Raw genomic sequence first — 26,502 nt, 5'->3', positions numbered from 1 at the left:
CTGCCCCCTTTCCCCAATCGGTCTTCCATGCTGCTGCCAAGATTCTTTCTGAGATACAAACTTGACTTGGGTCCTCCCTTCCCCTCCCTTCAGAATTAGTTCAAACTCTTAAACATAGCATATGAGAGCTTTCATCATCCAGACCCTACCCCTTCTCCTGTCTCATTTCCCACTATCCCTCACTTCCCACTATTCCCAGAAATATTCTGCTCCAGAAACATCCTGTGTTGCAGCTGTTGGGGATACATCATGTCGTTTGATGCCTCCTTGCTCTGATGACTACCTGGAATATCTTCATCCTTAACTACTGTACCCCAGTCCACCTCACTCCCTCTGAACCGCTAAGCTTAAGATTCTTTAAGACATAATCCAAATGAAATATCCTCTCTGAAATTTCTGCAGGTGCTTCTAAAAAAAAATAAGTATCTTAGACTTTATTATTTCATTTGTAGCACTGTGTCCCGGTCCTAGTAAACCGTGAACTCCTTACAGGCAACAATCACGTCTTGCGTATTTCTGAAATTCCAGTGTCAACCGCCAAGTATAGCTTAACAGGGGCTTAGGAAATGTTTGTAAAAGAATGAATGAATTTGTGGAATCCAGGAAGTAATTCACGAGAGATCAAGGAATCACACACTGTGGAATGTATAAAAAAGGTAATCTCACATTGGTAAGGGAGAGAATTATGTGGTAGAACCTTATCAGCTGAACTTAACTTAGGTAAATATTCACATGCTGACTCAATGGGTCTTAATCCTCACTGTGATCATGATTACCTGAGGACCTTAAAAAAGTCCAATGCCTGGATCCTACCCCCCGAAATTCTGTTCAATTTTTCTATTTTTCTATTTTTTAAAAAAACAGTCTGGGAGATTATGCTCTGCAGCCAAGGTTAAGAATAACTGCTCTAGACCGACATAGAAATTGCAGTGTATAAACTTAGTAGTTTCTTCAAGGTAAAAACTGTTTGTATGCAGGAGATCCCAGAATTCACACAAAGATGTCTCAGTGCTGACTTAGGCTGCCTGTGCATTTCTCGACACATGTAAGCATGCCCATTAAGTCCTGTGACATGCTCCCTTATCCCCTCTGCAATGTGTTCATAGTTCCTGATAGGTTTTGCTATGCTAGGAGCAGAGGCACTTGCATCTTCCCACTGAGAGCCTGTTGGTGGATACTGGCTAGAATCCCAGCCCAGAAAGAGACAGCATTCAAAGTGTTTTTGTTTTTTTTTAAATCTAAACTGTTGCTAAATGTTTAATGTTATGGTCAAAGTCTCTGCTTGTGAAGTAAATAAGAAAGTGTTTGAACATGTGATGCAATGTGATCTCAGGATACACAACCTTGGACTCTGAATCTCTATAGTTTAATTTACAAAGTAGAGTAGGAAAAGATAAAGTCATTAAGAATTTTTTCCCTTTTTTCAAATTGTACTATAGTTGATGTGTGATATTATGTTAGGTTCAGATGTACTTCATAGTGATTTGACATTTGCATACATTACAAAATGGTCATCACTATAAGTCTAGTAAACACCTGTCTTCATACAAAGTTATTACAATATTGTTGCCATATTCCTTATGCTGTATCCCTGTGGTTTATTTATTTTATAACTGGGGATCTGTACTTCTTAATCTCCTTCACCTATTTCATACCCTCCTTGTCGAAGTCATTAAGAATTTTAAGTACAAGGTCTTATGTTCCTTGCAAAACAAATGTCATATATTCTTCAACCTAAGTGTCTATGTGGCTGTGTATCCCTGTTCATAGTTAGTAAAATGTAATATGCTAAGTGCAACATTAAATCCAAGGACTGGCTACTCTTTAGTGATGATTATAAACCCAACAATGCAAAACAGGCACTTGATTTGTCAAAATTTTGTTTTAATGGTTTTTCCATTTGCGCTGCCAAATTAAACGTTAATGGCAAGCTTAAATGTGTGTTTAAAATGTCATTTAACGTCGATTATCAGCCAGCTCTTTGGTTATTATATTACTAAGTTGTTATTGGAGTGTGAGCTGAACCATATGGAGAGGAAGACAGATCAGACTACACATCAGACACATGGTGCTAAAGCGATATGGAAAAATACATCACAGACTGGAAGGTGAGTGATTGCCTCTCATCTTAAGGCTCATCATGAAGGCTTTTCATTAGACCCATGTGTGTTTTTATAGGAGTTTTGGGGACATCTTGTAATTTTCAGACATTTCAAGTGTCAAGGCACTCAGGACTAACAATAATTATAACTTATTAATTGTGCAGATTACCATCCATCATGTTTGCATTTAATTATACAAACAAGGGAAAATTTTACTAGCCAAAAAAAAAAAAAAAAGCCACAAACACGTGACTCCCCTCAAAACCTGTCAAACTAAGTTTTACTTTGCTGTTTCTTCATTTTCCTGATAGTATTATTTTTGCATTGTTTTCTAAAGTTCAGTAGCTGGCAAATAGGAGCTGGTTGTCCATGATCCTGTCCCTCTTCCTCTGTCTAGCTCAGATCTTAATTATATAGAGCAACTTGGTCCCTCTTTATTACCTTTTTTCTCTTCTCCGCCCATCGAGGAAATTCTCCATGATAAAGCAGAGCCTGTGAGCGATCTAGCAAGCACAAACCCTTCTCCTTAGGAGGGGGAGGTGGAGTGTATGCTTGTGTGGGCATCTATGTGAAGACTGTGATGTAATTGCAAGGGGGGAGGACCACCCTGATTTTATGTTCGAGGCAGTACACTGTTCTCCTCATCACAGAACATAGCATTCATTAGGAACATCATTTCAGCATCACTGTCTGACAAGAACACTTCTCAAACTGATGTGCCTCAAGGAACTTTAGACCTATGGATATAAAGCACCCCCCACAAATGAGAACAAGCAAAGACTATTCATTTAGAGCTTGCTATAGGGAGTCAGCCATCATCGTTTGTGTTTGGCAGAGACTCAAAATCAGTTAAAGCCGTGGGAAGACTTTATGGTGGACAAAAGGGAACGGCTTCAGGTATGCCCTGATTGGAGGCTGTTAGTCTGGGGAAGCTGGAGGTGGAATACCTAGAAGCCAGGCATCCTGTGTGAGTGATTAGAGGAACATATTTGGTTTCCTCTGGTTGGTGCTAAGTTTGGCTATTGCTACAGAGACTGTGATTTGGCTTCCTGGACTGGTTGCTACAGAGATTGCAGGTCAGAGTTCTGTTTTTATACCTTGTCTGGCCATTGTCTCTTTGCATATTCAGTCCCTTAGAGCAAATGCTGTGTAGGAGAAGTCCAGGGTCACGGATGGTCCGCTCTGAGCCCTCCCAAGCAGCTTCACCAGCATTGGCCCATCCTCTCTGACTTAACATCTTTTCTTCTTTGAGTCCAAACTTGTAATTTCACATCAACTTTCCAACCTCTCAAACAGATTTGGAAATCTATCTAGACAGATCTAAAGAAGTATTAAGAATAGATGAGCAGGACTTTGGGTTGATTTGGTGTGAGAGAAGACTGAGGATTCAAGCGTAGCTCCTGCAGCTACCAGGAAGGTCGTGTTGCTCCCTGCAGGTAAAAAAGGGATTGGGAACAAATAGTCATTTTATAAGAGAAGATGATGAGCTCAGTTTTTTAGGCATTATAATTTTAGACGCCTCTGTGAAGATGTTCTTTAGAATCATCCATCTGGGACCTGGAAAGTGATTTTGAAGGTGTGGAGACAGAAACCCTGAGAGTAAGTGATGATCCTCAGTTTACAGTTCAAGGCTGTGGGTGGAGCAGGCACTTGAGTCTTTAGGTGTTCCATCCACGCCGTACACAAAACAAAGGATGGAGAGTAAGAGGTCTGGACTAGAGACGCAGCAATCTGGAATCACCAGGATCCTATCAGAGGCAAGAATGAGCAGTCTTATGCCATTAGCATAAATGTCACAAAGAGAGAAGCCATCGGCCAAAGATTTCACAACAGACCCACTAAAGTGAAAAGTAAATGATTAAAGAATGTTGGTCTCAAGTTCCTTTCACATCATGATACTTTATCTTCTATTTGCAGAGATAAAAGTACATCCCCCAAAAGGTTAATATTTAAGCACCTTAATATTTACACGTCTCTTTTTAGGAGAGGAAAGCTACTGTGGTTGTGTCTGTGTGCAGCACCCACAATGATTTCCCCAGTGCTCATCTTGTTCTCGAGTTTTCTCTGCCATGTTGCTATCGCAGGACGAAGTAAGTACTCTTTGCTTTTGGAAAAAAAATCATTAATATATCCAAGCCCCTCTTATATGCCAGAGATCCATAATGCTTACTTATTCCCTTTAGGGTGGATGCTGGCGAGACTGGGCTGATGGTTATTCTTTAATTTTGCCATGCTTAAAGCGTCTCCATAAGATAGTTAGCTAGTTTAGGCCTCAGTGTAGTGACCTGTGAAATAAGGAGCACCAGCACCCCTCATGGGGGGAAGTGTAGCTCAGTGGTAGGGTGCATGCCTAGCAGGCATGAGGTCCTGGGTTCAATCCCCAGCATCTCCATTAAAAATAAATCAATAAACCAAATTACCACCCCCACCCCCTAAAAAAAAAAGTAAAGAAGGAAATAGTATGCTTCAAACATCAGTGAGGAGATTGGACGAGATATTGCATATAGCAAGTATTTGGTACAGAACTCAGCATACTTATTATTGGTAGCATGAAATATTTTTCATTTGTGTGTGCTAGCTGAGCCTAGAAATGCAAATATAGGTTTCTTCACCAACTGCTCTGTGCTCTGTTTCAGCCTGTCCCAAGCCGGATGAATTACCATTTGCCACCGTCGTTCCATTAAAACAGTCCTATCTGCCGGGGGAGGAGATAGTGTACTCCTGCCAGCCGGGCTATCAGTCCCGCGGAGTGGTGCGGCGGTTCACCTGCCCGCTCACAGGGCTGTGGCCCGTCAACACGCTGAGATGCTTACGTAGGTCCAGTCCGTCTCTCACATCCTCCCCCTCCTTCGAATTCCGGCCGTCTTGGGGGTACACAAAGTCAGCAGAGCTGCCAGGAAACAGGAAGGCCTGGGGGCTTTCCATGGGAGAAGAGAGCAAGGGTGACAAGGGCCGTTTAGAGAAGAGGGGACAAGCATAGGCTGGAACTAGGGGGGATTTTAAAAAGAGACTTGGTATGGTAAAAGGAGAGGGGATCACTGCAGACGTGAAAAGGGACGTGGAGATTACATTACAAATTATACTTATAATAAAGTAGAAATTATTAATCATGTACAGTAATATTATATATAATTATATACCATCTGTAATACAGCAACAATTATGTGTATATATATTATATATATGAATTTATGGTAGTTGGTTTTATTTATTCTTTGGAACATGGTCTGTGACGTCATGCTGGCGTTATTTTTTTATGGTTGACTGTTGAGCAATCAACTAGAGAGAATTTCAGGCAATTTTAGGTAAAAGTCAAGCAGTAAAAATAATTATATGAACTTAACTGAGCTCTGGTTATTTTAGTTGGATGGGCATTGCCATTTGTGAAAACAATACATGTTCCTACAAGTGATTTTAATATGCTTTTTGATTTAAAAAAGACAAAACATTAAAAAAATTTTTTTATTGAAGTATAGGTGATTTACAATGCTGTGTTAGTTTCTGGTGTACAGCATAGTGATTCAGTTATACATATATATTCTTTTTCATATTCTTTTTCATTATAGGTTACTACAAAATATTGACTAAGTTCCCTGTGCTATACAGTAGGACATTGTTAAAACATAATTTTTAATGAAAAACTACTGTAACATCATTAGGGAAAATTTTTCTTTAAATCATTTGCCGTAACTTTGAAACACTAACAACTTCATTTTTCAAGCTTTCCATATGTATGTTTTCATCATTGCAGAGAGTCGATACCATTTTGTGTTTTTCTGTTTTCACTAACATTGGAAACATCGGCTGTGTCTCTGTGATCTTCATAATTCATATTTTATTGGCTGTCTTATAGGTCAGCTGGATTTACCATTTACTTACCATTTATTAAAATAATACCATGACAGCAAACATTTAGACTGTTTGATTTTTAATATTAAAAATAACAATATAATGAACAGCCTAGTGCACAGATCTTTTGACTTATTTTGAGTTATTTTCTTGGGATGGTTACCAGTAGAGTTACTGGAATGAAGGACAGAAATGAGTTTATATATTTTTATTTTAATAGGAAGTTCTGTAACTAGAAATTGACCTTTTTTACCTTTAAATCACAGCCAGAGTATGTCCTTTTGCTGGAATCTTAGAAAACGGAGCTGTACGCTATACAACTTTTGAATATCCCAACACGATCAGTTTTACTTGCAACACCGGGTAAGGACTTCTAGCCAACAGATGCAGCACGTTTCTGCACCGTTAAGCTAAACATCAAGACTGGTCCATATTTCATTTCTACATTTAGGTGGGACTTGCTGAACACAAATCACTGAATATACATACACAGAGGCATTGAGGGGGGTGGGTATGAGCTGGAGGCTGTAACAACTGTGAAATATGAAGTCAGTGCTATATTTAATTTTTCTGCTCCTGATTACTTATTGGAGGAGAATGTTGAAATTATTGAACCAGGGTGATAATCCTTGATAGTCCCTGGGCCAATCTTAGCACGAGGGTTAAAACACTTTAGTAATTGGACTTGGGCTTTGGTTATGAGGCTAATTTGATTGACTGACCTGGTAGTGTCTAGAAGAGAAATCTATGGAGAGGGCTGGGATTGTGATGATGTAGAACGTTATTGCTCTTACTCCTCACCTAATGCAGTACAAAATCCCTAGGAAGAAAGCACTTTTGGTTGGTCATATAGCTCAGCTGCCTTGTGAGCAAATACGCCATCACTGTCGATAGCACACTGGCTGTCGAGTAGGGCAAAATGTTACTGAGGACCCTTGTTTGCAATTAGAGATTAAGAAATACTGTGTGTGAAAGAGAAATGCAGTCCTTTCATCTGAAACACCAATTTACTGGCAGGCTTCATGCTGAATGACCTTGAACAAAATTGGCTTCAAGGACAATGTTACATCCGCAGTAGAAATAGACTGCATCGTTTTCACACGTTCAGGTCAGCAGGCTACAGACAATAAATAATAGAGATCACTCAGTTTGATTCACTTTTGTGATCCTGAAAAAGAGGTGGTTCTTTGCTTGAAGCAGATAACCTGACCAGCTGGTTAGAGCTGAGGGATTTGGGGTTTTGGCCTCTACACCCATCATCTCTGGAACACTCTCATTCTTCAGCAGTTCACCTGCAGCACTAGGCTGGGAGACTTGATGAGCCTCAGAGAAAAGTTAAGCTTCTCAGGAAACAGTATTATAAGATGGAAAAGAAGCCAATAGCATTCATCTGAAGCAATGCTCAATGGAAAAGACATCTGAGATGCCATTGATGGATTATTTTATTATTTAATGGATTAAATGTTTCCTTTGCAGGTTTTATCTGAAAGGAGCTAATTCCGCTAAATGCACTGAGGAAGGAAAATGGAGTCCGGACCTTCCTGTCTGCGCTCGTGAGTCTGTGGGTCTCACTTATAGGGAAGGTAACCAGTTGGTTTGCCTGGGAGTTTCCAGGTTTTCACTCTAAGTTCTACACCCTGGAAACCCCTCAGTCCCAGCTCAGTGGGATGGTTGGTCACCTTTGGGGGACTGTTCATCCTGATATCTTACTCTAGAAGATGAAACGACCACTTTGGAATGATAAACCCTAACCCTAACCTTAACCGTACACTAACCTAACACTAACATTGAAACTCCAGGTTAATTAGATCAGGTTGACAGCCCACTACTGAGTCTCCATGTGAAGTTACTTGTAAAAGCTCTGTCAACACAGTTACAAAAGCAGGAGTTATTCAGAAGGAGCGAACAAACCTGAGCTAGCACCAAGAGGTCACTCAGATGTCACAAATGACTTGTACCAAGCTGCTGTCATCAGCAATTATTGCAGGATGGTGCCTCAGCCAAGTCCTTCACCAAGTCTGACTTCCAGACACATCTTCCAAGGTAGCATCTGGATCAGAGACATACAGTAACCTAAGCATTGTGGTCCTGTAACAGGCAAATTAGTGGTGGCAAGACTGAAATTTACTACTTTTTTAGCTTTTTGACCGGTTCGGACATCTGATTTTCAGATCATATTTTCTTACTTGGCTTCTGTTGACTGTTTTTAACCTGGCATTTGATCAAATTTTGCATTTTCTCAAATAAATCTTTGGATTTTTCCCCCTTTCTGTAAAGAGTATATTTGAAAGTCTCAACTATTTTCATAAAAATGATTGTTCTTTCTTTCTTCAGCTATAACCTGCCCTCCACCATCCATACCTAAGTTTGCAAAACTTAGTGCTTATAAGCCATTGGCTGGAAACAACTCCCTCTATGGAGGCAAGGCAGTCTTTGAATGCTTGCCACACCATGCAATGTTTGGAAATGACACGGTTACCTGCACGCAACATGGAAATTGGACTGAACTACCAGAATGTAGGGGTAAGTGCCTTGATGAGACAAAACAATCATGGTTGTGTGGAATCTCTTTTTTGAAAAGGACTGAAAATTCTAGTATCATGGAGTGTTTCAAATGACCTCATTCAATGAGTATTTCTTGGCATGTATCATGTGCCAGGTAGTGTGCGAACCACTGGGGATACCAGATGACCTCAGGAAAATGATAGCTAATGCAATGAACTACCTGGAGCTGCCTGGGAAATCTTCCCAGAGGAAGGTCTTAGAGGAGGAGTAGAGAATGAGGGAAAGGCATGCCACTGAAGGGCACAGGCTGGGGAAAGTCAGGGGGGCATGAAAGAACAAGGTGTGTGCATGGATGTCTGAATATTATGGTGAGGATGGTAAAGAGAAGCCTGGAGTAAATTGGGGAGTCCTAAGTGATAAAGGTGAAAATTGAGTTGCAGTCAAATTGGTATAAGCTTTTATCGTCTTTCCCTAAAGTTAGGAATCATAAGAATATTTGATTTAAAAATATGTATGAAAATCTTTCTCCTTTAATTTGACCTATTATTACCATCTTTGAATTTGTCAACTACATAACAAGTAGACAAATCATAGAGTTTATCATGCACATGAGGAGTTATACCAAAGACTGTTAACACCTCCTCTAGTGGATGGATAGACAGATATCTATTGAATATTTTAAACACAAGTGCTTTCCAGCATAGGGAAACTACCAATAATAATATCTAGAAACCTTTCGGAGGACTTAACTCTGGGCCAGGCACAGGTCTCTTGCTGTATATGTGCCATCTCATTTAACTCTCCCAAGTCTTCAGCGGTGGGTTTTTCTTTTTTTTAACCATTCACATAAATACATCAGCCGTCAGCATGTTGTGACATTCTCTCTCTCTTTCTTTCTCTCTCTAAAAACATACTTTTTTTCCCTGAACCATTTGAAAATAAATTTTACGCATCATGACACTTACACATGAATATTTCAACAGCATGAATGTCCCAAGAACAAGGACCTTCTCCTATGTTATCACTGTAGCCAAGACATTTAACATGTTTTGAATTATTAGCCATAACAATTTAAGCAATTATAGCATATACAAATAACAATATTTCTTTCATATGCAAATTGCCTCAATCCATCCAGAAGTATCCTTCATACGTATGTTTACTTTTATGTGAGATCTAATCAAGAATCACACATTCCATTTAGATGTCATACCTCTTTAGTCTCCTTTAATGAAGAATGAGTCCCTGCCTTTTCAGTTGTCTTTCAGTGACATTTTTGAAGAGTACAGGTCAGTTGTCTTGTAGAATGTTCCATAATCTGAATTTGATTGCTTATTTACTCATGATTAGACTCAAGTTAAACAATTTCATTAAAAATGCATTCCGTCTCATCAGAAGGCACACAGTGTCAGCCCATCCCTGGTCATGCTGAATTTAATCTCTTGGTCAGGTGGGCTATGCTGGTATCTTCTCTTGGTAAAGGCATCCCGTCCTCTTTGGAATTAATAAGCAACCTGCGGGTGATACTTTGAGATTGTGAGAATACCCACTTTCTAGCAGTCTTTTTAGCATCCATTGATAATCAGTGACTCGGTCAATTAAGACATCGGTGGTTACAAAACAGTGGTTTTCTAATTTTATCTTTCCATCTATATTAATCAGCTGGAATTCTTCTATAGAGAAGAGTTTTTCTTCCATGGAAACTATTTCTTTTTAGTATTATTGTAAACTTATGGATTCTTTTACATTCAATTTGTGGAAGAGCCAAAACTGATCCAAGCAGTCCCACTTGGGACTTTGTCCTCTTTAATTACCTCATTAGACTACCAAGCAAGAGCTCTCTGCTCCTGCCTCTAGCCCTGCTTTCTTGTACCGGGGTAAATGGATTTGGGGCTCTGCTGCTGAGGATCTTAAGAAGGCCAGGGGGCAGCACCATTTTTTTCCTTTCTGTTTTATGCTGGCTTCTTGTGTAGTCTGAAGACAATCATAAGAATTAGATTCATCATTTAAAATCCAAACAATGGTGTTCTAGTGTGCATGGAGGGAGCCTTTGTGTTTTAATTTCATGGTCTGTTGATTGAAAGAGACAAACTTTTTCTTTCAAACCCACCATCTTAGACTGTGTGGAGATGAAATTTGCAATAAATAATACTGCATGATTATGTGAATGCCCAAAGAACTTGGTGACTCATTACTTTACTTTCAAAGTGTTGTTGTTTCTATTTTAGTATCCAAGGTCCCATAAGTATAAGATAACTGGGACAGAATTAAGCGCCAGGGTACCCCGAAATTGCATTCTAGTCCCAGGAATACCCAGTGATTCAATGGTGTAATAGAGACAGGACTGTAACTGTTTCATAACCACTGGGTCACACTGCTATTTATACTAATACGTCTTATTGCATAAACTTTTTAGAAGTAAAATGCCCATTCCCATCAAGACCAGACAATGGATTTGTGAACTATCCTGCACAGCAAGTACTTTATTACAAGGATAAAGCCACGTATGGTTGCCATGATACATACACCCTGGATGGACCAGAAGAAGTAGAATGTAACAAATTCGGAAACTGGTCAGCACACCCAAGTTGTAAAGGTACGAAATACGGGTCTTAAACCATCTCCGAATTTATCCAAGGAATCACCTTTCCTTGCCATTTTCTTGTTCCAATCATTTTCCACTTCGTTTCTCAGACTTGCTTCACAACTGTTGGCATGTGAAAGTTCTGGGATTTATATGTGCATGGGGAAGCTTCATGCATAGTGAGCTTATTTGAGATTAAACTGAATAAAAGAAATTTTAAGCACAAATGTTGTAAGCACTGGTAATATGGTGGAAGGCTGTGCGGGCTTCTGTAATAAAGTCTGTCCACGAGCATCCTTTCTTTGCTTTGTTCTAGTCAAGACTCCTCTCGTGGCAAAAACCAACCACACTTTCAAGCTAGTTCCAGGAGATGGGGGCTAATTACAAATGTGCAACAGGCAATCACATGGACATTGAAGATGAGGAAATGAAACACAGCTGGTCCTCCTGAGGACTGGCACTGAAAGGCGGGAACTATTGCTACTCTTTCTGAATATCATTGGCCTCACGATCTCTCTCATATCTCTGTGCTTCTCTGCTTACTCTCCTTGAACTTGGCTTAATTCTACACCACTACCTCTCAACTAAAGGATTCATCATCACTCACTGGCATCTTTTCCCTGAGATGCTGGTTGCTTTTGAGTTGGGTGTCTATCTGTGATCTGGTCAGTGCCGTGCTTTTACAAAAAACAACCACCTTGCACTACACTGGTGCTCAGGTTGCTGTCGGCTGGACTGTTTAAATAGCAAACGAAATTAGGCACTAGAGGCAAAATGACGTATAACTAGTTCAGGGTCCCCTAGAAGCAGAGCCTGAGCCAGGGATTCAAGTACCATTGATTTATTAAGTGAGTGTTTTGGGAGAAAGAGAGTGAGGCAGGTAGGATGGAGAAGGGCACTGGTTCTCAGACTTCACTGTGCATCAGAGTCCCCTGGGGGGCTTGTTTAAACAGAGTTTCTGATTCGCTGGATCTAGGCTAGGACCTGAGAATTAGAATTTCTACCAAGTTCCTAGGTGATGCCAATGTTGCTGACCCAAGGACCATGTTTTGAACAAGTATGTGATCTCAGCTAGAGTCTAGCTTCAATTTAATCCCCTGGGAGCTCTGGATCATGAATTTTACCCCAAAGTAGATCCCATAGAGAGGCTAGGGGACCTGCTCATTTTTATCCCTGTCAATCAGACATAGGCTGTGGGCTGCTCCCTTCCCTGACCCTGGAATTGTGGGCTGATGTGCATCCTCTCCTGGGAGCAGTGTCTCCCTTATGGCTGAAGGCAAATTTTCAGAGAAAGGAGCATTTGTGAGCTGTTAACAGCCAACGCTCACAGTGGCTAGTAGATGGATGCACTCACTCAATAAATGGGATCAGAGTGGGGCAGGGGAGGCTTACAGAAAATGGCAGTGTCTGATGGGGAGTTTTCACTGAAGTCTAGAATCTCATGCTTCTGCGTTGACATTCCTTTGTGGCTACTATATTGGGGAAGAAAGATGATCTTGGAAGCCATGGTTAATGGTTCTATGGATAAATGACTGCAGTTAACAATGATACTGATGTTATTGACTTTTGCATTCTTAGAAGCAATTTGTTTCAGGTCTGCTCATCTACGGGTTCAAATGCTTAGGAAAGAGGAAATGAACTCTTAAGTTTTGACTACAAACATTGTCTCTTCCAGCATCTTGTAAATTATCTGTTAAAAGAGCTACTGTGATATTTGAAGGAGAGAGAGTAACTCTCCAACAAAAATTTAAGGATGGAATGCTGCATGGCCAAAAAATTTCTTTCTTCTGCAAAAATAAGGAAAAGAAGTGTAGCTATACAGAGGATGCAGAGTGCATAGACGGCACCATTGAGATCCCCAAATGCTTCAAGGGTGAGTTTCAACGCTGGAACTTTTAGCGAGCACTTCTGCTTGCCCTTTACCATTTTCAGTTCTTTTATTACATAATGACTAAAAGAAGCCATGTCAATTTGGCCACTGGATTTTTTAAAAGAGTGGGGCAGGAGGAAACAGCAAAATGAAGCAGTAAGCTGCATTCAGTTTCTCCACTTTCTCTTCCAATTCTTTTTCTTAAAACTCAGGGTTTTAGGGTTTTTTTGTTTTGTTTTGTTTTTCTTAATGGAGGCACTGGGGATTGAACCCAGGAACTCATGCATGCCAAGCATGTGCTCTACAGTTGAGCTATACCCAGACCCTTAGGGTTGAGGTTTTATTTGAATGAATGTTGAGGTGAATTATGCCATCTTGTGTAATTCCAGATTATGCTTGAATAATAATAATAATTATTATAATAGTAATAGTAATAATAATAATATTGAATGGAATATCAAATCATAATACCTCTTAGTTCCAAATGATAAAGAACTAACTCCAAATTACACATTAACTTATGTCAACGGTAATTGGTTTATAGATCTTCGAACATTTTTTCCTTCCTCCAGCAATTTCTAGTGTTTGAAAAGTACCCATTAGAGCAAAGTATTCATTAGAGCAAAATATTTTAAAGAAGAAGATACTGTGTTTGTGTGAGACAAAGAATGTATAATGGTCAACATTTAAACCTTTTAAGGTGTCAGGTTTCAGGTTTAAATATGCTTGTTGCTGTGAGGGAAGAGCTCCCGGAGGCTGAAGCTGTTGCTGCCTCTAGGTTTAGAAATGCTTCAAGAATGTTGACAGCCCTGTATCAGCAGGCTGGTAGAGGGAAGAGCTGGGAGTAGATTAGAGAAGAGAGGGTTCTAAGAAGTGGCCAGCTTGAAAGAATGATGGGAATGATAACTAGCAAACAGTACCCACCTCACAGGTTTTATGACTAGAAATATTATCCATGACTTGGATTAAGTGCTCAGTGATAATGATAACGGTTACTATCATTATAATTTCAAATTGCTAGAAATGCACTGGATAAATTGTTATTGTTCGAAATATAGCAGAGCCCTGGTGAGATGTTCAGTACTAAAAGTGACAAAGCACAAGAATCCTAGAACATATCAGCAGAAAAAATATTAGCAGAGGATAATTTAAAAAACCAAACAGAGCTTTGTTAATGTATTTCTCTGGGCTGCTCTCTTTTTGAGTCTTCTGGCAGAGGCAGCACTGTTAGTGCATTGTGGAATAAATAAAGGGCCGATACGGGGTTTTTTCCTTTTAATCTTAACTGTCAGAATTATATAGAACTTTTTATTTTCTCTTTGGAAACAAGTGCCTTATCATTTCCCCGATGCTTTCTTGAATCTCTTAAACCTCACACTAAACGGTTTTGTTCATGTTATTAGATTTATTCTACCCATTTGTAAAATATATTCGATTTGGCTTAGCTATTTAACACATTTAAGAAATGACTTGTTTCTCTCAGAATGTTTTATCTTTTTCTCCCCAAACAGAGCACAGTTCTTTGGCTTTCTGGAAAACGGATGCATCAGATGTAAAGCCATGCTAAGCTGGTTTTCAGATTCAAAATTAAATGTCATACTTGTATGTGTTTGTCCAAGGCACCTAATGGAACGGGAAAAATAAAGTGACTGAATTTATTGTGTCGGTCATCGCAGTGTTACTCCCCATGGCAGCTTACTTTTAGTTATATTACCTGGTTAAGAAGCCCAAATATTTGGAACATTGTCGTTGATGTTCCAAATCTGTGTTCATTGCTATGGACATTCAGTGTTCATTGCTATGGACATTCAGTGTTCATTGCTATGTTCATTGGCTATGAAATGGGAAGTGTGAACAATTACCTGGGTAACCCCAGTTCGCCCCCTCCCTAATTCTCCTCTTAAGTGCTTTCACCTAAAGCAACTGCAATATTTTTCATAGAATGGTCCGAAGACCCTTGCATCAGTATCACCTGATACTTATTACAGAGGAAAAAATACTGTGTCCTAGAATTTCCAAGGATGGCCCCCCAAATGTGCATTTTATGACAAAGCCCCCAGATAGTTATTTGCATTCTTAAGTTTGAGAAGCATAACCATAGAGGAATGCATAGACGCCTAGGTCAGTAGAACTGGATCTGAACTCTTAATGTTTGGTTTACATAATGCCTAAAAAAATCTTCCCTTACCTGTGAAATTCTAGGATCCATCACTGACATTGCTCCTTTGTTTATATTCAACTTCCTTGCTCTTTTCTCCTTCCGTAGCACATGCTGGCAAACCCCACCCCAGACTCTAGCTGCCTTTCCTATGCCTGCACTGGAGCAGGTGAACATTGCTGGGAAAAAAAAAAGAAAAACTCACAATTATGCTAACAGGTCCCACCTGGATTCATGAACATAAACCTCACGTAAGCCCCTCGCTGTGCCTGGCAATCCTACCGTATTTCTCTAGTTTGTTTATCCCCCAACTGGCTACCTGGCTGTTTCTCTTCTCAACTCTCCTAAAGCCACCTTCTCTCTCCTCACACTGACCTGATGACTTTGGTCCTTATTTCAGTGAGAAAATAGAAAAGACCCCTTTTTAATCTTTCCACAACCAAATTTATCATCTATCTCACCAGCATCTGTACCAGGTTCTTTGCCCTCTGTCTTGTTATGATGGATGAACTCTGAGATCCCATCCAAGGACAGACCTTATGCCCAGCATCCCATCTTCTGTTTTCCATTTAAGGCTTTTGCTCCTGTGATGAATGATCTTCCGTTTTTATTTTTTCCATTTCTATTGGAGCATTTCTGTCAGCATACAAATATGCAGTAATACCACCAATTAAAAAAAAAACCTTATTGTGACTTCACATCTTTTTCTAGCTACTCCTCCATCTCTTTATCCCTTGTTTTTATAAAAGTCCCAGAAAGAGTTGTTTATCTTTGCCATCTCCATTATATACTACCCATCACTAGTCTTAAGATTTGTCTCCCCCAGAGATACGTCCTCGGCGATGCTTCTTCATCGGGTCTTGACCTGCCCCTCGTGAGATACGGGCCAGCTCGCTTCTCCAAGATGCTTTTCTGCTCCTCCTCCTTTTACAGACACCAGATTGCCATTCAAAAGTTCCAAATTCCCATTATTTAACTTTCAAAGACAATTTTACTTTTTCTCCCTCAATCCTTTTCTGGGATATCGCCCCTTTTCCCCACTCTCTCTCTGTCTCAACCTCTCTCGCCTTCTCCCCTCTCCCTCCATGTCCCCTCCTTTCCCTTCTCTTTCTACTCTCTCTCTTTCCTTCTTTCTCCTCTCTTTGTGTATTGGCAGTTAGGTTTGAGAGTGTGTGGTGTTGGTGCCTCCCCTTTCTGAACCAAAAAGCTGCATTTATTGATGTTGCTGAACAAAAGAACCATTCACCTTGGATACACATTCTCTGTATTTGTAAGTCTGTTTTTAAAATTTTTTTTAATTTTTAAAGTAAAAAATGGGGGTACATAATTAATTGTATTATTATTATTATTATTATTATTATTATTATTATTATTATTATTATTATTATTAATGAAGTCACTGGGGATTGAACCCAGGACGCCATGCTTACTAAGCACACACTCTACTGCTGAGCTATACCCTACCCCCTACATCTGTAAGTCTGTTTGTACTTTCTTATATACATTGATTTATTTCACTTTTTAGATTCCACATATAGGTGATGGTATATAGCATTTGTCTTTCTCTGTCTAACTTATTTCAATAAGCATAATACCCTCCAGCTCCATCCATGTTGTTGCTAATTGCAAAATTTTATTCTTTTTATGGCTGAGTAGTATTCCATTGTATGCTTATACCATACCTTCTTCATCCAGTCATCTGTCAGTGGACACTTAGGTTGCTTGCATGTCTTGGCTATTGTAAACAGTGCAGCTATGAACATTGGGGTGCATGTGTCTTTTCCAACTAGTGAAGAAAACAGGCAGAACATTCCTTGACATAAATTATAGCAATATTTTTTGGATCTGTCTCCTAAAGCAAAGGAAATAAAAACAAAAATAAACAAATGGGACCAATATAAACTTAAAAGTTTTTGCAAAAGGAAACCATTGACAAAGCAAAAAAACAACCTACTCAATGGGAGAAAATATTTGCAAATTATATGACCGATAAGGGGTTAATATCCAAATATATAAACGGCTCATACAACTCAACATTAGAGAAACAAAAATAAGCAGAAGACCTAGATGGACATTTTTCTAAAGAAGATGTACAGGTGGCCAACAGGCACATGAAAAGATGCTCAACATCGTTACTCACAGAGAAATGCAAATTAAAACCACAATAAGATGTCACCTCACACCTGTCAGAATGGCTGTCATCAAAAAGACCACAAATAACAAATGTTGGGGAGGATGTGGAGAAAAGGGAGCCCTCATACATTTTGGGTGGGAATGTAAATTAGTGCAGCCACTATGGAGAACAGTATGGAGGTTTCCCAAAAAACTAAAAACAGAGCTACCAAATGATCCAGCAATTTCACTCCTGGGTATTTATTTGACCATATAGTTTCTTGTAAAACTGTTCTGCTGAAATTTTTAATAAGGAATCACCAGATTGAACTTTTAATAGATTATTCTGTAGAAAAGCTCCTGGAATATGACAAGTTTGTTGAGGATGGATTTTTGCATCATTTTGTTCATCAGAAGGCATTTTAGGCTGCTGGATAGGCTTGGGTCCCCGAAAAATTAATCAAAGTAGACTTTAAAGCTTAAGCCATAGTAATGATTCCTCTAATTTAGTGATCTTTTCACAGAAAGGAAAATCTGCTATTTTTTCAGTCTGATTAGGCAATTTGGATTAGAGGAGCCCGTCAGTAGACATTGCCCAATTGCAGCCCTTCTATTTAGTGATTTTGCGGTCCATTTAGTTCCATAAGTCGACTCTCTATTCCTAATGTTTTTCCTCTTAAATGCTTAGATCCCCAGGTTGCCTGTCATCAAAATTCAGCTGTACCCTCCCCAGCCAGTGCACAGTGATCTCCCCCATGGGCTTATAGTCCAGGAAGTACTAGTCTCCTCCCCCCACAGGCAGCCTGGTGAAGAAAGAATGAAATTATAATCACAAATTGATGGTTATCTTCCTACATTTTAACATGGCTGAATTGGGTCTTCCCATCCAATGTAATGGTGCTTAACTAGCAACCCCAGCTCCATTGAAGCCTGTGAGCTGCATGTGGCGCACAAGGTGTTCTTCTGTGATAGGCAGGTCCCTGGACTAGCTTTCTTATCTTGGACTATGGCAGATGGGCTTCGAAACGCAAAGGGATCCAGGCCTTAACTTTTCTCTCGTGGCATAACACTTTTCCGCAAGAAGCTATAGAAAAATGAATGTTTCTAAGGTATTTACCAATCTTTCAATATGTAAAGTCTCATTTCTGAGTCCCCAAAGTCAGTAATAAGTATTCACCAGTAGAATTTCCCATCTGCTAGCCTGAGAATCATTCCCCAACTTAATCCTGAAGTAAAGGATTTAACAGCTGAAAGAAAGAAGGAAAGAGAGAAAGAAAGGAAGGAAGGAAGAGAAATAAAGAAAAAAAGAAGGAAGGAAAGAATAGAAAAGAAAATAGCTTGGAGTGGTGCATATGTGTGTGAGTATATGCATGTGCGAGAGTGTGTGGTTGATGTGCACATATGTGTGTGTCTTGTTTGAGTGTGTGTTCATGCACGTATGTGTATGTGAGCATGTGTGTGTGAATATAATGTATGTGTTTACATGAGTGTGTGTGTGTGTGTGTGTGTGTGTGTGTGTGTGTGTGACAAGTTCTTTGTGTGCTAATGCTGCCTCCTAGTGGCATCCATTGCTTCCAAAAGTGCACACAAAACAGTTTGAAATGAAAAGACCTGGTATTGAAGTTTCCTGTGTCAAGCAGTGGGAAAAAAAATCTCTATTTATCTAACCTCCATTAATTCAATCTTCCCAGTCATCCCATCAGGAAGGTAAAGAAACTGAAGCTCAGGGAGGTTATATATCTTGGTTTACATAGGTAATGGAGCCAGACATCCAAACTTCAGAACTGTGACTTTTCTCTCATTCTTACACTGCTAGTTAAGCAGTGAACTTCCCAGTGGCTTCGTGGAAATAACTGAGGTTCTAGAGCTGGAGCTTCACAGCCTGGAGAGGAGTGCTGAAATAAGGTGGTGGAGAGATTTTCGTATAGGTGAGGCTCTGAAGTGCCCTCGCAGGTGGTTGCTAGTTTGCATGGACCATGGCTACAACAGTATGTATACAAATCTTCCTCAACTTACCATGGGGTTATGTCCTGATAGACAGAGTGTAAGTTGAATATATTGTAAGTCAAAAATGTGTTTAATACACCTAACCTACTGCGCATCATAGCTTGGCCTAGCCTACTTTAAATGTGCTCAGAACACTTCCATTAGCCTACAGTTGGCCAAAATCATCTAACACAAAGCCTATGTTATAATAAAGTGTCGAATATCTCATGTAATTTATTGAATACTGTACCGAAAGTGAAAAACAGAATGGTATGGGTACAGAATGAAAGCAAATGGGTTATTTACTTTCCTGATCTCGTGGCCTGGCATCACCATTGAGCATCCTACTTCATATCACTAGCATGGGGAAAAAAAGCAAAATTCAAAATTTGAAGTTTGGTTTCTACTGAGTGCATATTGCTTCCCCACCATCACACAAATTGAAAAATCTTTAGTTGAACCATCATTAGTGGGGGACAGTCTGTATTATTTGAAAGGAGGGAGGGCAGAATAGCCAGATTATCTCTGTTAGTAGCCGCTAGCACGGATTGCCCAGGAAGGGCAGGTAGAGAAGCCTCACAGGTTGGGATGGAGTGGTGAATTCAGCTTAGTTCTGGCATAAGGAAGGAATCCAGAATCAATGTGTTAAAGAGTGAATGTGTTTTCTAGTAGTGAAGAAAAGATACCCCATTAATGCTTGATTTCTGCTGTCTTTAAATTACATCTGTTTGGGGTACAATTTATACTTTCATGACCTATAAATAGAAAGTTCTGAATCATTTCTTATCTAATTGAAGGAATTTACTGGCTACAGGATTATTCTGATAGTTATCTGTAATGTGTTTATATAATAATACTCATTATTAGTGTTTATAAATTGCTTTCCATTTAGAATTGCTGAGGCATTCATGTATTTCAATCTAATGATAGAGAGTATCTTAATAATGCAAAATAGTGAACCACTGACTGAAATTTGGTTATTTAGAATATCAGCTTAGGCGTAAGTACTGTGTACAGAGCCATTTGCTGATTTTGAAACAATAAATGAAAATGTGGAAGATATGTATATCATGTAAAATTCCCCTCCAAATGGGCCAAGGACTAGAGAGATAATTTGTAGAAGAATAAAAGGAAAGGACTAATAGAGATGTTTAAATATTTCAGCTTTTCTAATAGTGGAAAATGCAAATTAAAAAGAGATTCTATTTTTATACATACAATTAGCACAGATTAGAAAAATTGTTAATGTGAGACAGCCACCCTCAGGGACTGTTAAATGGAATTGCAAATTTGCAGAACACTTTTAGAAGGCAATTTGGCAGTACTGAACAAAAGCTTTCATTTCTTTCATGCCCATAGGAATATCTTTTATGGAGATAACTGCAACTTCAGCCAAGATGTATATATTAAAATGTATTTATTGCAGTATTACTTATAAGAGCCAAAGTTGCTAATAACTTACATATTGAATCACAGGAAAATAATTAAGCCAATTATGTTATATTCAAATGATACAATAATAAGTTGACATTAAAATGATCATATATATGTATAAGATTTGAGAAAATATTTGCAATTGTTAACAGTGGTTATTCCATAATGGTAGAATTACATGTAATTTTTATTTTCTTCTTTAAACTTTTCAGTGTTTTCCAATTTCCTTACAATACCACTAAAACTTTTATAACCTGAAAAAAGAAGGGAATTCAAAAAATCCCAGCCTAGGAAGAAAAATTTTATTTTTCTTTTCAGTTAACTCTTGAGTGCCTGATAATCCATCTGAGTGATCCAAAGTCACTAACATTTGTTCTGGTGTCTTGTACTTACTTTGTAATGTGTTTATTGTTCACAATCCTTCAAGTTACTGGATAACTTCACATTGAAGTTCTTGAAACCTTGATTCCAGAATGTCTTAGAGGAGAATATGGTGAATTTCACAGTTTTGTGTCTAAGTGTTTTTCAAAATTGAGCTATTTTTTGGAGAGATTTGAGGATATTTAGGAAGTAAAACTGACAGGACTTCAATCATCTTTAATTTCTTCACCTAGAGGGTTATTGTCCACGTGTGATCCACATCCTTACAAGTTGTTTTCCTTTCTCTCTCTGTGTGTGTAAGTATGTAAAGTGAATCCTAAGGTGAACACAACTATAAAAACCCAGCACGCATATCTTAACAACACTTTTGCTTACATCACACACTCTCCCCTCCCGTGTGTATATATATATATATATATATATACACACACACACATATAGTGGAAATAGTGACAATCTGCTAGTTCTTGAAAGTGTAAAGGAAAACTTTCTCATCTTACTTTCACCTAAATATAGAAAATACTTTAAGAAATTTACTGTCTTAATTGTTTTAACCTTTTAACTCTAAGTTATATTTTTTTTCTGCTGCAATGGTTTCTTCTCAGATGAACTTAACTTTGTTGCATTTTTCCCCCTTAATACCTTTTTTTTCTTCTACGTTTCTGCTTGTGTTCATTTAGACATTGTTTGTCAAATTCATTTCATGTTCTTCCAGCATTGTCGTTTTGAAGCTCTTCACTGAGTGGTCAAATTCCTGCAATTGCACATGTGGGTTTTGCATCCCTGATTCTCTGACTGAATTACCTACATAATCATTCTTTAGCTCTAAACATGTTTAAATATGCTTTTGAAAAGCTAAACATTCTTAAAAGCATTTCATACTTTTTCTTTCCCTTAGCTTTCAAAATATGTCACTGAAATAATGAAAAACTGTTGGTGGGAAAAATTCTTACTTCCAGTGGAAGAGTTTGAAAAAGCTCCTTGGAAAGAATATGACTTCACTCTGGAAGCTTGAAAGTAACTAGTCACAAATGAATGAATCTTCTATTTTCTTTATATAAAATTGAAAAGATGCTTCAAGCTGTGTTTATGTTAGGTTTGGCATCACAGTGAGTGATTTGCAAAGATACTGCAGAAGGAATCCTGTTGTGAAATTACATGAAAAACAGTGGTAAACTGAATTTCATTTAAGTGAATGTTTTTACAATTTCAATTTTATTTCTGCCTGGTATTTAGAAAATATAGTTCAGAGCTTTTACAGAAATGTAATAAAAGACCAAAGAAAACCACAACATAGCTTTGCAGACAGGGAGGCTGCCCCGAGGTGGATGAAATTTTCTGGGAGCAGCAAAAATACATTTTTCCACTTGATCTTATTATTCTGCACCGAATTGGTAAGCACAAAGCCTTTTTATTTTATTTCAGTATCTTCAGAATTTGGGGTAAGTTTTTTCAGACCTTGGATAGTTATGAATACAAAAAAAAAAGTTATGTTCACTTTCCCGTTTAATTCAATGGCGTTCACTTCTGGGTTGTGAGATAGCAGGCAGTAAGTTCTCACTTCTTCAGACTCATTCAATGTCCACATAACGGGCACACCTCTCTGAATATTCTCTGCAATCCCATTTTCTTTGCTCTTTCTGTTCTTTCTCTACGGTCTCTAAAGTGGTCCCAAGCGCCTCTCCTAGCGGGATGCCCGAGGGCGGCAGTGCCAAGACAGTGGTCTGGTTATCCTGGGGCCTCCGCCTGGGATAGGCCTAGGGTGCGCGAGGCTGGAAAGCGAGCCAGGAGGCTGCGAAGAAGGCCGGGACGTCGCCATGGCAACGCCGTCAAGCTCACGCCGCGGCCCGGGGGGCGGGGCCGGCCGAGGGCCAGCGTGTCGCCATGGCAACGGCGCCGCTCGCCAGCCTCGGCCGGAGGCGTGAGGAAGGGGGCGGGGAATGTGAGCGCGGAAGTCTCCGCCCCCGGCCTGCTGGGCGGCGGCGACCGCCGCGGCCCGCAAGGATTTGAAACCGTTTGGTGGCGACGGCGGCGACGGCGGCCGAAAGGGAAGCTTCCATGTAGGGGCGCCAGGTTCTTGTTTTTCCGAATTTCCCTCCCGGGTCCCTACCCTCGGGTTCTCGAGTGGAATCTTGCGCGGGGTGGGGGTCGCCCCACCCGTGCGAGCGGGCTCGTTCGGGGAGGGGCGTCGCCCCGCAGGCCCCGGGCCCGTTCTCCAGGCCTGAGGGGGCGCGCGCCGCGCGCGGTGGCGCCGGGGATGTCGTGGGGTCTCCGCGCGGAGCGCTGCGGTTTCCCTTGCAGAGTGAAATCAAGTCCGGGCACGGATGGGGAAAGTTCTGAGGAAAGTGGTATAAGCGGATGGAGCTGGTCCGCATGACGGGGGTCCAAAAATTTGTGACCAGAGGGTTTGGCGCTTGTGAGGAGAAATCTGTGTACCGGTCAAGGTAGGGAAGCGGCCTCGGCCCCGCGGCCTCGCAGGCCGCCTGCCCCGATCCTGGAGCGATTTCTGCCCGCTCTGGCCGCATAAGTTACTTCTGGGCACCGCCCCGCTGGAGATGTCACATTCCCCTCAGGACTGGATCGCCGACTCAGGACTGAAGGCAGTACCGGTGTCCCGTTCCTTTGTAGGGACCGCCCGCTTGGGTAGGCCGTGTCCCAGCATCACGGCGTGTTTCTGAGTTTAAGGGTTCAAGAGAACAAGTTAAGTAAATAAGAGCAGCTTATATTCCGACCGTCGTGCGGCTCTTTTTATTATGTGTCCTTAGTAGTTAAAGATGCGGGAAAACAGGATAGAAAGGCCAAATGGAATGACACGAGCCTATGCATCGTGGGCAGGCTGCCGCGGAGTGGAGCGCACGGTCTTCTGCGCCTTGTTCAGGCCCAGCTGCCACTTTCCGTGGGACCCTCGGTCACTTACGTAACCGCGCTGGGCCTCAGCTTTCCTCCTCTGTGAAATGGCCCTGAAATAGTGCCTGTCTCTGGGGGTGGTTACTGGCATGTGTTTGTAAAGCGCACAGCGTGCCAAGGCTCCATCAGTGCTCTGGTAACTGTCCAAACATACAGATGTGTAAGCCAGATAAAACATGCACCTGTACACCGTTTTGATAGAGTGCAGTACGAATTTCAAGTTCTCTTTAATTGACCCCGCCGTACATTTAAAATACGGTTTGAACAAAATCGGTTTTATGCAACTTTGAGAAATATTTTTATTGTGTTTGGCCAAGGGGCATGATCTGTGTGAGGTGTATTCATTGTTTAGCAGTGTGGCTGCTTTTTGCCCCCGAGACCTTTTCATATTTTTGGCTTGCTTATGCTTTGCTGACTCCTCTGATAGTTAAGCACCTTGAGAAGGTCTTAGCCCACTTTGTAGCTGTCCACATAGACATAGGTTTAAAAAAAGACAATGCTGGTGAGTTAAGTAAAAGATACGATCCAGACATAGATTGTAGCTATACGCAAGAATCACCCAATTTACTTCTTTTTTGCTTTTGTGGTAATTTATGTGACTGGTAAGCACACTGTAAGTACTTTAAGCCTAAGTCAAAAATATAGCTTTACTTATTTTTAATTCTAATAATTTAAAGCTGCAATTCTAATAAGCAGTAATAAAACTTTTTGATTAGCTGAAACTAAGCAGATGTTATTTATAAGATATAATTTGTGTAGCAGGAATTCCTTGAAGGTTTGAAATGGTAACTTTTTGTTGTTTTGTTCAAGAATAAATAAAGGATAGGGGGCAGCTGATTTTTAGCTTTTACTGAGTATCACACTGATTCTTTTTTGTGCTTTTTTTCAATATTGCATGTCATTAAAGCAAATTATGATTCCCTTTCTACTTTTCAAAAAACTTCTTTATTAGTTGGAAATATTGCTGATTTATATTTAAATAGCCAAGGGGCACATGTAATGGACCTAGGAGCTAAGGATTTCAGAATTTTAGTCTGAGCTTTGTGCTTAATTTCATGATTTGGGTGAGTCTTTTTACTCTTGAGTTTTAGTTTCCTCTAACATTAAACACTAGCATCTCCTGTCAGGGTCAAAGGATTTATTGAGAATTAGTGATTATTAGGAATCCTTTTGTTTTAGGCCTGTTTATGGGTGCTCTCAGGCATATATTTGAGTTTGTGGGCAGGTTGTACTGTTTAAGCCTGGGAGTACACTTCCAGGCCAGAGCTGTGCTTAGAATTCTGGGGTTTATGACTTTCATTTGTCTGTTCATCCATTTGAATAGTTGCTTTTCAGCTTCATGATGTAACATTCCAGCAGTGGTATCATAGCCTTCTGTCAGGAGGTACATAACTGATGTAGTTATGTACGAATACAGCTAGTTATTGTAGGAATGCAAAACAACATCAATGAACCAGGTAACCCCAACCCAACTAACCAGTCAGAAAATTCACTTAAATAAAATTTATGTTAACCAAGTCTTGAATTTGAAAATATATTTTTTCTACTGTAATGCAGAAGGGACAATGACCAGGTTTGGTAAATAGAATTAAGAGTATATAGTATTTCTATTCTAGAAGACTTATTTGGTACTCAGAACAGAACCTTTAAAAAAAACAACAGACAACTACAGGCATACCTTTTTTATTGTGCTTCACCTTATTACACTTCACAGATATTACAGTTGTTACAAATTGAAGGCTTATGGCAACCCTGCATTGAGCAAGTCTGTTGGTGCCCTTTTGCAACGGCATTTGCTGACTTCGTGTCTCTATGTCACATTTTGGTAATTCTCACAACATTTCAAACCCCCTACCAGCAAAAAAATTACAATTTGCTGAAGGCTCAGATGATGGGTAGCATATTTTAGCAATAAAGTATGTTTAATTAAGGTATGCAGATTGTTTTTTAAAGACATAATGCTGTGGGAACACTTAACAGACGACAGTGTAGTGTAAACATAACTTTTACATGTACTGGGAAACCAAAATAGTCATGTGACTCACTTTATTGTGATATTTGGTTTATTGCTGTGGTCTGGAAATGAAGCTGCAATATCTCTGAGCTCTGTCTTTATTAGTTACGTTAAAGTAGGATATTAATCCCTTTCGTTAGCATTGCTTTATCAATCAATTCTTCAGCTTCTGTGATATGCCACGTGATGTACTAAGATGTTAAGTCAGGGTCCCTGCCTTCCAGGAGCATCTCACAGATGGTAGAAAACATCTTAATAGTATGCAGATTTGTAGAAAAAAAGTAACAGCATGGTACATGCTCCCACACTGATGAGAGCGGTACACACTGAGGATGGAGCAACAAGTTTAGAATAAGTGGGGCAAGCTTCACTCAGAGGTGACGTTTGAGCTGTATTTAGGGAATAACCTGTGAAAAGGCCATGTAATCGTATAAGGGCTTGGAGTGTTTGAAGAATGAGGAGTTCATTGGTGGTGAATGGTCATCGGTCGGTTGGCTAGTTAGGCAGAGCAGGTTGGTTTGTGTGCAGGGAGGGGTGAGAGGTGGGCTCAGTGCAAAGGCACTTGTAGGCCTAACTTTGGGTTTGGATCATATCCCATTG

The 26,502-nt window shown here is 39.9% G+C and overlaps 2 protein-coding genes across 3 annotated transcripts in view; both read left to right on the top strand.

The window, feature by feature from the left end:
* Positions 1-4,085: 4,085 nt before the first annotated feature.
* On the top strand, positions 4,086-14,573 carry APOH (apolipoprotein H). The gene is made up of 8 exons (XM_006177424.3): positions 4,086-4,192; positions 4,739-4,915; positions 6,218-6,314; positions 7,428-7,504; positions 8,286-8,474; positions 10,873-11,052; positions 12,716-12,913; positions 14,422-14,573. The coding sequence occupies exons 1-8, from the start codon at positions 4,129-4,131 to the stop codon at positions 14,475-14,477; spliced, it is 1,038 nt and encodes a 345-aa protein (XP_006177486.1). The 5' UTR covers positions 4,086-4,128; the 3' UTR covers positions 14,478-14,573.
* Positions 14,574-22,904: 8,331 nt separating this feature from the next.
* The window catches only part of CEP112 (centrosomal protein 112), a 373,207-nt gene continuing 369,609 nt past the window's right edge, over positions 22,905-26,502 (top strand). Inside the window, exon 1 of one of the 2 annotated variants that reach the window (XM_032457024.1) lies at positions 22,905-23,041. The gene's annotated coding sequence lies outside the window, so the exon portion shown is untranslated. Of the gene's footprint in view, positions 23,055-26,502 lie in introns of both variants that reach the window. The other variant, XM_032457025.1, reaches the window with a different exon arrangement.

Source organism: Camelus ferus, chromosome 16 (assembly GCF_009834535.1).
Source record: "Camelus ferus isolate YT-003-E chromosome 16, BCGSAC_Cfer_1.0, whole genome shotgun sequence".
NCBI classification, from domain to species: Eukaryota; Metazoa; Chordata; class Mammalia; order Artiodactyla; family Camelidae; genus Camelus; species Camelus ferus.
This window is presented reverse-complemented; position numbering and strand designations above follow the sequence as displayed.